This window comes from Oncorhynchus mykiss, chromosome 8 (assembly GCF_057628025.1).
Source record: "Oncorhynchus mykiss isolate SJ-2025 chromosome 8, ASM5762802v1, whole genome shotgun sequence".
In the NCBI taxonomy this organism is placed as follows: Eukaryota; Metazoa; Chordata; class Actinopteri; order Salmoniformes; family Salmonidae; genus Oncorhynchus; species Oncorhynchus mykiss.
In genome coordinates, this window is record NC_143029.1 from 8,667,501 (window position 1) to 8,677,500 (window position 10,000).

General features: G+C 40.4%; 1 protein-coding gene across 7 annotated transcripts in view; it reads right to left on the reverse strand.

Moving 5' to 3' along the window:
* The window catches only part of LOC110529177 (ryanodine receptor 3), a 250,062-nt gene that overhangs the window by 180,413 nt on the left and 59,649 nt on the right, over positions 1-10,000 (reverse strand). For all 7 annotated transcript variants that reach the window (XM_090242497.1, XM_090242492.1, XM_090242494.1 and 4 more), the window contains 2 exons: positions 9,384-9,458; positions 7,246-7,402 (listed from right to left, as the gene is read on the reverse strand). In XM_090242497.1, the coding sequence (XP_090098623.1) occupies positions 7,246-7,402; positions 9,384-9,458 (232 nt within the window). The remainder of the gene's footprint in view (positions 1-7,245; positions 7,403-9,383; positions 9,459-10,000) is intronic.

A 10,000-nucleotide genomic window follows, 5' to 3' on the forward strand; every position in this document is an offset into this window, starting at 1 on the left:
GTTGTGTTGACAGTGTGACTTGGTTGTGTTGTGTTGACAGTGTGACTTGGTTGTGTTGTATTGACAGTGTGACTTGGTTGTGTTGTATTGACGGTGTGACTTGGTTGTGTTGTGTTGACGGTGTGACTTGGTTGTGTTGTATTGACAGTGTGACTTGGTTGTGTTGTATTGACAGTGTGACTTGGTTGTGTTGTATTGATGGTGTGACTTGGTTGTGTTGTATTGACAGTGTGACTTGGTTGTGTTGTATTGACAGTGTGACTTGGTTGTGTTGTATTGACAGTGTGACTTGGTTGTGTTGTATTGATGGTGTGACTTGGTTGTGTTGTATTGATGGTGTGACTTGGTTGTGTTGTATTGATGGTGTGACTTGGTTGTGTTGTGTTGACAGTGTGACTTGGTTGTGTTGTGTTGACGGTGTGACTTGGTTGTGTTGTATTGATGGTGTGACTTGGTTGTGTTGTATTGACAGTGTGACTTGGTTGTGTTGTGTTGACAGTGTGACTTGGTTGTGTTGTATTGACAGTGTGACTTGGTTGTGTTGTATTGACGGTGTGACTTGGTTGTGTTGTGTTGACGGTGTGACTTGGTTGTGTTGTATTGACAGTGTGACTTGGTTGTGTTGTATTGACAGTGTGACTTGGTTGTGTTGTATTGACAGTGTGACTTGGTTGTGTTGTATTGACAGTGTGACTTGGTTGTGTTGTATTGATGGTGTGACTTGGTTGTGTTGTATTGATGGTGTGACTTGGTTGTGTTGTGTTGACGGTGTGACTTGGTTGTGTTGTATTGATGGTGTGACTTGGTTGTGTTGTATTGACAGTGTGACTTGGTTGTGTTGTATTGATGGTGTGACTTGGTTGTGTTGTATTGACAGTGTGACTTGGTTGTGTTGTATTGACAGTGTGACTTGGTTGTGTTGTATTGACGGTGTGACTTGGTTGTGTTGTGTTGACAGTGTGACTTGGTTGTGTTGTATTGACAGTGTGACTTGGTTGTGTTTTATTGACAGTGTGACTTGGTTGTGTTGTATTGACAGTGTGACTTGGTTGTGTTGTGTTGACAGTGTGACTTGGTTGTGTTGTATTGACGGTGTGACTTGGTTGTGTTGTATTGACAGTGTGACTTGGTTGTGTTGTATTGACAGTGTGACTTGGTTGTGTTGTATTGATGGTGTGACTTGGTTGTGTTGTGTTGACAGTGTGACTTGGTTGTGTTGTATTGATGGTGTGACTTGGTTGTGTTGTATTGACAGTGTGACTTGGTTCTGTTGTGTTGACAGTGTGACTTGGTTGTGTTGTATTGATGGTGTGACTTGGTTGTGTTGTATTGACAGTGTGACTTGGTTGTGTTGTATTGACTTGGTTGTGTTGTATTGACAGTGTGTCTTGGTTGTGTTGTATTGACAGTGTGACTTGGTTGTGTTGTATTGACAGTGTGACTTGGTTGTGTTGTATTGACAGTGTGACTTGGTTGTATTGTATTGATGGTGTGACTTGGTTGTATTGTATTGACAGTGTGACTTGGTTGTGTTGTGTTGTGTTGACAGTGTGACTTGGTTGTGTTGTATTGACAGTGTGACTTGGTTGTGTTGTGTTGACAGTGTGACTTGGTTGTGTTGTATTGACAGTGTGACTTGGTTGTGTTGTATTGATGGTGTGACTTGGTTGTGTTGTATTGACAGTGTGACTTGGTTGTGTTGTATTGACAGTGTGACTTGGTTGTATTGTATTGATGGTGTGACTTGGTTGTGTTGTATTGACAGTGTGACTTGGTTGTGTTGTGTTGTGTTGACAGTGTGACTTGGTTGTGTTGTATTGACAGTGTGACTTGGTTGTGTTGTGTTGACAGTGTGACTTGGTTGTGTTGTATTGATGGTGTGACTTGGTTGTGTTGTATTGACGGTGTGACTTGGTTGTGTTGTATTGACAGTGTGACTTGGTTGTGTTGTGTTGACAGTGTGACTTGGTTGTGTTGTATTGACAGTGTGACTTGGTTGTGTTGTGTTGACAGTGTGACTTGGTTGTGTTGTATTGACAGTGTGACTTGGTTGTGTTGTGTTGACAGTGTGACTTGGTTGTGTTGTATTGACAGTGTGACTTGGTTGTGTTGTATTGACAGTGTGACTTGGTTGTGTTGTATTGATGGTGTGACTTGGTTGTGTTGTATTGACAGTGTGACTTGGTTGTGTTGTATTGACAGTGTGACTTGGTTGTATTGTATTGATGGTGTGACTTGGTTGTGTTGTGTTGACAGTGTGACTTGGTTGTATTGTATTGATGGTGTGACTTGGTTGTGTTGTATAGACAGTGTGACTTGGTTGTGTTGTATTGACAGTGTGACTTGGTTGTATTGTATTGATGGTGTGACTTGGTTGTGTTGTATTGACAGTGTGACTTGGTTGTGTTGTGTTGTGTTGACAGTGTGACTTGGTTGTGTTGTATTGACAGTGTGACTTGGTTGTGTTGTGTTGACAGTGTGACTTGGTTGTGTTGTATTGACAGTGTGACTTGGTTGTGTTGTGTTGACAGTGTGACTTGGTTGTGTTGTGTTGACAGTGTGACTTGGTTGTGTTGTATTGATGGTGTGACTTGGTTGTGTTGTATTGACAGTGTGACTTGGTTGTGTTGTATTGACAGTGTGACTTGGTTGTGTTGTATTGACAGTGTGACTTGGTTGTGTTGTATTGACAGTGTGACTTGGTTGTGTTGTATTGATGGTGTGACTTGGTTGTGTTGTATTGACGGTGTGACTTGGTTGTGTTGTATTGACAGTGTGACTTGGTTGTGTTGTGTTGACAGTGTGACTTGGTTGTGTTGTATTGACAGTGTGACTTGGTTGTGTTGTGTTGACAGTGTGACTTGGTTGTGTTGTATTGACAGTGTGACTTAGTTGTGTTGTATTGACAGTGTGACTTGGTTGTGTTGTATTGATGGTGTGACTTGGTTGTGTTGTATTGACAGTGTGACTTGGTTGTGTTGTATTGACAGTGTGACTTGGTTGTGTTGTATTGACAGTGTGACTTGGTTGTATTGTATTGATGGTGTGACTTGGTTGTGTTGTATTGACGGTGTGACTTGGTTGTGTTGTACTGACAGTGTGACTTGGTTGTGTTGTATTGACAGTGTGACTTGGTTGTGTTGTATTGACAGTGTGACTTGGTTGTGTTGTGTTGACAGTGTGACTTGGTTGTGTTGTATTGACAGTGTGACTTGGTTGTGTTGTATTGATGGTGTGACTTGGTTGTGTTGTATTGACAGTGTGACTTGGTTGTGTTGTATTGATGGTGTGACTTGGTTGTGTTGTATTGACAGTGTGACTTGGTTGTGTTGTATTGATGGTGTGACTTGGTTGTGTTGTATTGACAGTGTGACTTGGTTGTGTTGTATTGACAGTGTGACTTGGTTGTGTTGTGTTGACAGTGTGACTTGGTTGTGTTGTATTGATGGTGTGACTTGGTTGTGTTGTATTGACAGTGTGACTTGGTTGTGTTGTATTGACAGTGTGACTTGGTTGTGTTGTATTGACAGTGTGACTTGGTTGTGTTGTGTTGACAGTGTGACTTGGTTGTGTTGTATTGATGGTGTGACTTGGTTGTGTTGTATTGACAGTGTGACTTGGTTGTGTTGTATTGACAGTGTGACTTGGTTGTGTTGTATTGACAGTGTGACTTGGTTGTGTTGTATTGACAGTGTGACTTGGTTGTGTTGTATTGACAGTGTGACTTGGTTGTGTTGTATTGACAGTGTGACTTGGTTGTGTTGTATTGACAGTGTGACTTGGTTGTATTGTGTTGACAGTGTGACTTGGTTGTGTTGTATTGACAGTGTGACTTGGTTGTGTTGTATTGACGGTGTGACTTGGTTGTGTTGTATTGACAGTGTGACTTGGTTGTGTTGTATTGACAGTGTGACTTGGTTGTGTTGTGTTGACAGTGTGACTTCGTTGTGTTGTGTTGACAGTGTGACTTGGTTGTGTTGTATTGACAGTGTGACTTGGTTGTGTTGTATTGACAGTGTGACTTCGTTGTGTTGTGTTGACAGTGTGACTTGGTTGTGTTGTATTGACAGTGTGACTTGGTTGTGTTGTGTTGACAGTGTGACTTCGTTGTGTTGTGTTGACGGTGTGACTTGGTTGTGTTGTATTGACGGTGTGACTTGGTTGTGTTGTATTGACAGTGTGACTTGGTTGTGTTGTATTGACAGTGTGACTTGGTTGTGTTGTATTGACAGTGTGACTTGGTTGTGTTGTATTGACAGTGTGACTTGGTTGTGTTGTGTTGACAGTGTGACTTGGTTGTGTTGTATTGACAGTGTGTCTTGGTTGTGTTGTATTGACAGTGTGACTTGGTTGTGTTGTATTGACGGTGTGACTTGGTTGTGTTGTGTTGACAGTGTGACTTGGTTCTGTTGTGTTGACAGTGTGACTTGGTTGTGTTGTATTGACAGTGTGACTTGGTTGTGTTGTGTTGACGGTGTGACTTGGTTCTGTTGTGTTGACAGTGTGACTTGGTTGTGTTGTGTTGACAGTGTGACTTGATTGTGTTGTATTGTATTGACAGTGTGACTTGGTTGTGTTGTGTTGACAGTGTGACTTGGTTGTGTTGTATTGACAGTGTGACTTGGTTGTGTTGTATTGACAGTGTGACTTGGTTGTGTTGTGTTGACGGTGTGACTTGGTTCTGTTGTGTTGACAGTGTGACTTGGTTGTGTTGTGTTGACAGTGTGACTTGGTTGTGTTGTATTGACAGTGTGACTTGGTTGTGTTGTGTTGTATTGACAGTGTGACTTGGTTGTGTTGTATTGACAGTGTGACTTGGTTGTGTTGTATTGACGGTGTGACTTGGTTGTGTTGTATTGACAGTGTGACTTGGTTGTGTTGTATTGACAGTGTGACTTGGTTGTATTGACAGTGTGACTTGGTTGTGTTGTGTTGACGGTGTGACTTGGTTCTGTTGTGTTGACAGTGTGACTTGGTTGTGTTGTATTGACAGTGTGACTTGGTTGTGTTGTATTGACAGTGTGACTTGGTTGTATTGACAGTGTGACTTGGTTGTGTTGTGTTGACGGTGTGACTTGGTTCTGTTGTGTTGACAGTGTGACTTGGTTGTGTTGTGTTGACAGTGTGACTTGGTTGTGTTGTGTTGACGGTGTGACTTGGTTGTGTTGTATTGTATTGACAGTGTGACTTGGTTGTGTTGTGTTGACAGTGTGACTTGGTTGTGTTGTATTGACAGTGTGACTTGGTTGTGTTGTATTGACAGTGTGACTTGGTTGTGTTGTGTTGACGGTGTGACTTGGTTCTGTTGTGTTGACAGTGTGACTTGGTTGTGTTGTATTGACAGTGTGACTTGGTTGTGTTGTATTGACAGTGTGACTTGGTTGTATTGACAGTGTGACTTGGTTGTGTTGTATTGACAGTGTGACTTGGTTGTGTTGTATTGACGGTGTGACTTGGTTGTGTTGTGTTGACAGTGTGACTTGGTTGTGTTGTGTTGACAGTGTGACTTGGTTGTGTTGTATTGACAGTGTGACTTGGTTGTGTTGTATTGACAGTGTGACTTGGTTGTGTTGTATTGACAGTGTGACTTGGTTGTATTGACAGTGTGACTTGGTTGTGTTGTGTTGACAGTGTGACTTGGTTGTGTTGTATTGACAGTGTGACTTGAGTTCTGGGCTAGAATGTAACTGCTGGTAGTACTGTAGGGCTACAAGAATGACTTTTAACAAGTCAAATTGTACAGAACGTACTCTTTAAAATATAGGTGGGTCTTAGTGTGCTTTGACCTTTCTCAGACATTTCTATAAACATCAATTCTCCAATACACCTTCATGTGAGGAAATGTTAAAAATGTACATGGCAAGATAATGTATGAATAGTATAATGAATATATAGTATGAATATAATACACTAGTATACTGAATATATAGTATGAATATAATATACTAGTATACTGAATATATAGTATGTATATAATACACTAGTATACTGAATATATAGTATGAATATAATATACTAGTATACTGAATATATAGTATGAATATAATATACTAGTATACTGAATATATAGTATGAATATAATATACTAGTATACTGTATATATAGTATGTATATAATATACTAGTATACTGAATATATAGTATGAATATAATATACTAGTATACTGAATATATAGTATGAATATAATATACTAGTATACTGTATATATAGTATGTATATAATATACTAGTATACTGAATATATAGTATGAATATAATATACTAGTATATTGTGTATATACTATATATACAGTATACTAGCACATTATATACATACTATATATACAGTATACTAGTATATTATATACATACTATATATACAGTATACTAGTATATTATATACATATATAAATACAATATACTAGTATATTATATTCATACTATATATTTAGTATGCTAGTATATTATATACATACTATATATACAGTATACTAGTATATTATATTCATACTATATATGCACAGTATACTAGTATATGGTATACGTACTATATATACAGTATACTAGTATATTATATTCATACTATATATTCAGTATACTAGTATATTATATACATACTATATATACAGTATACTAGTATATTATATACATACTATATATACAGTATACTAGTATATTATATACATAATACATATACAGTATACTAGTATATTATATACATACTATATACAATATACTAGTATATTATATTCATACTATATATACAGTATACTAGTATATTATATACATACTATATATACAGTATACTAGTATATTATATACATACTATATATACAGTATACTAGTATATTATATACATACTATATATACAGTATACTAGTGTATTATATACATAATACATATACAGTATACTAGTATATTATATACATACTATATACAATATACTAGTATATTATATTCATACTATATATACAGTATACTAGTATATTATATACATACTATATATACAGTATACTAGTATATTATATACATACTATATATACAGTATACTAGTATATTATATACATACTATATATACAGTATACTAGTATATTATATTCATACTATATATACAGTATACTAGTATATTATATACATACTATATATACAGTATACTAGTATAGTATATACATATTATATATACAATATACTAGTATAGTATATACATGCTATATATACAGTATATACATGTATATAGTATCTATAGCATCCATATATTCAGACAAACCTTGGTAGCCCTGAAGCAGAAAGCAGTGGACTTGGTATCGGACTTCTCTCTCTCCTGTAGGACCAGACCCTGCTCTTCGGTCAGCGCCAGGTAGTGACCGGTAGACAGGTGACGCAGACGGAACGCCTGCCCATAGCGAATGTGGCTGCCGCTCCAGCTGACCAATCACATAGAGGGGAGGAACCCAGAGAGATGTCAATCTAAATGCTACAGTAATCGCTCTAACCCGTTCCCAATTAAAAATAGGGGAACCACCATGTCAACTTAGTTTTTAATATTCATTGATGATGTGCAGTTTTTGTGTGTTTTTTTATTTTATTTTTGTGAGTTTTATTGGGTATTTATTGGTGTTGTATGTATTGGGTGATGCCCTTTGGGGGATAAATAAAGTGCTATCTTATCTTAACGTGTGAGATGAATTTTTGGGAGAGATGTACGTCAGATGTATTTTTGGGACAGGAGACATACAGCATACAGTCTCAGGCATTTCAGCATCCTTCTACGATGAAGCACTTCCACTGTTTCAAAATATCTTAGTACACTGGTTTTCAAACCTCCTCGGGGACATCCATATCTTTAAAGTGTTGTTATAGACCCTGAACTAGCTTACCTGATTCACCTAGTCAAGGGATTTATGATTAGTTGACGGTTAGAATCCATGGAACGGCTGTCTCCAATCATTTATACAATGTGACAGAATAACCAACACTAAATGGAGACAGCTGCAACTGGCCCGTCCAACGTCACCACAACTGGCCCGTCCAACGCCACCACAACTGGCCCGTCCAACGTCACCACAACTTCGGCAGCTGCAACTGGCCCGTCCAACGTCACCACAACTTCGGCAGCTGCAACTGGCCCGTCCAACGTCACCACAACTTCGGCAGCTGCAACTGGCCCGTCCAACACCACCACAACTTCGGCAGCTGCAACTGGCCCGTCCAATGTCACCACAACTTCGGCAGCTGCAACTGGCCCGTCCAACACCACCACAACTTCGGCAGCTGCAACTGGCCCGTCCAATGTCACCACAACTTCAGCAGCTGCAACTGGCCCGTTCAACACCACCTCAACTTCGGCAGCTGCAACTGGCCCGTACGACGCCCCTGCAACGTCGACAGCTGCAACTGGCCAGTCTGATGACGACGAAACTTCGGCAGCTGCAACTGGCCTTGACCGACCAGCACCACGTTCCTGTGGTCGTTCTCGAGGCCAGTGTCGTCCTGCTGTTCCGTGTCCGGAGGGGGGGGGGGGGGGGGGGGGGGCGTACTGTCACGCATCCCCCTGGTACTGCTGCTCATGGATCTCGTCCTGTCTATTGTTATTACGGGTCTCATCCCGTGTCTTGTAATTACGGGTCTCATCCCGTGTCTTGTTATTACGGGTCTCATCCCGTGTCTTGTTATTACGGATCTCGTCCTGTCTATTGTTATTATGGGTCTCATCCCGTGTCTTGTTATTACGGGTTTCATCCCGTGTCTTGTTATTACGGGTCTCATGCCGTGTCTTGTTATTACGGGTCTCATCCCGTGTCTTGTTATTACGGGTCTCATCCCGTGTATTCTTGTTTTGTGTCTCGTCCCGTGTATTTATTAGAGGTTTAACCTCGCTCTTTTGTTCTGGGTTTCATCCCCGTGTGTTGTATACATGTTTGTTCTGGGTTTCATCCCCGTGTGTTGTATACACACATGTATATAAAATTGGTCAGGAGCCAGTAAAACGTAAAACGGCAGCTATACATTGCAGCGCCATTCTGATAATACTTGACTTGAGACTACTTGAGATTCTATTGGTGAAATAAAGGTAGAAGACATTATAATTACTTCCATAATGCATTACACGTCATATACAACCAGGTGGTTCATGGAAAGTGCCATTGACTTGAGGGTGTCTGAAAGTGTATTGGGTGTCTATGTTCTCAACCAAAGCCAAACCACAAGGGGCTCTTCAAAGGGTTCTCCTATGGGGCCAGCCAAAGAAACCTTTAAGGTTCTAGATAGTGGATTCCGAAGTGTGTCTGAAAGTGAGTGAATGCAGTGAAGGACAGACAGTATCTGTGAAATGGATAAGTGAGAGAGGGTGAGGTGGGAGTGAGGTTAGGGTCAGAGTGGAGGTGGGTTCGATGGGGGAGAGCTCACCCAATCCTGAGGGGCTCCAGCCTCCAGAGGGAGCGGGCCTTGGACGTTCCTTTTCCCATTTCATAGTTCACTATCCTGGGGACACAGAAAGGGAGGAGAGGGATCAGGTCTGTGTCTTTTTCAGAGGTGAAAGTAAGGCGGTACGGTCTGGTACAGCGTCCCGGCAAAATAAACAGTGGGGGGAACGCCGTACCAGTACAATTAATACAACATTCTCTAAGAACTATAGGCTACGACACCATTACTTAACATTGGTGCAAGTCAGCCACATGAAACATTAGCAAATTGACTGGAAACCGGGTGGTATACGCTCCATATTGCGTTGTGGTTTGAGGAGAAGACGGACAAGGCGGAGATGATTAGCCGAGAAAGAGGCGCGCGTGGACAACAGTGGACGCTTCAATTCAGGTTACAAGTGTTAGACAGGAAAAGATGAGCCTAATGGCAATCGTAGAATGTCATGCCAATACACCTAGGTGTTTTATAACAGCTGCATTTGTCCATTCATCACAATGCGAGTGCATAGTACACAGTACACAGTGCACAGTGCACAGTACACAGTACACGGTGCACAGTACACAGTACACAGTGCACAATACACAGTACACAGTGCACAA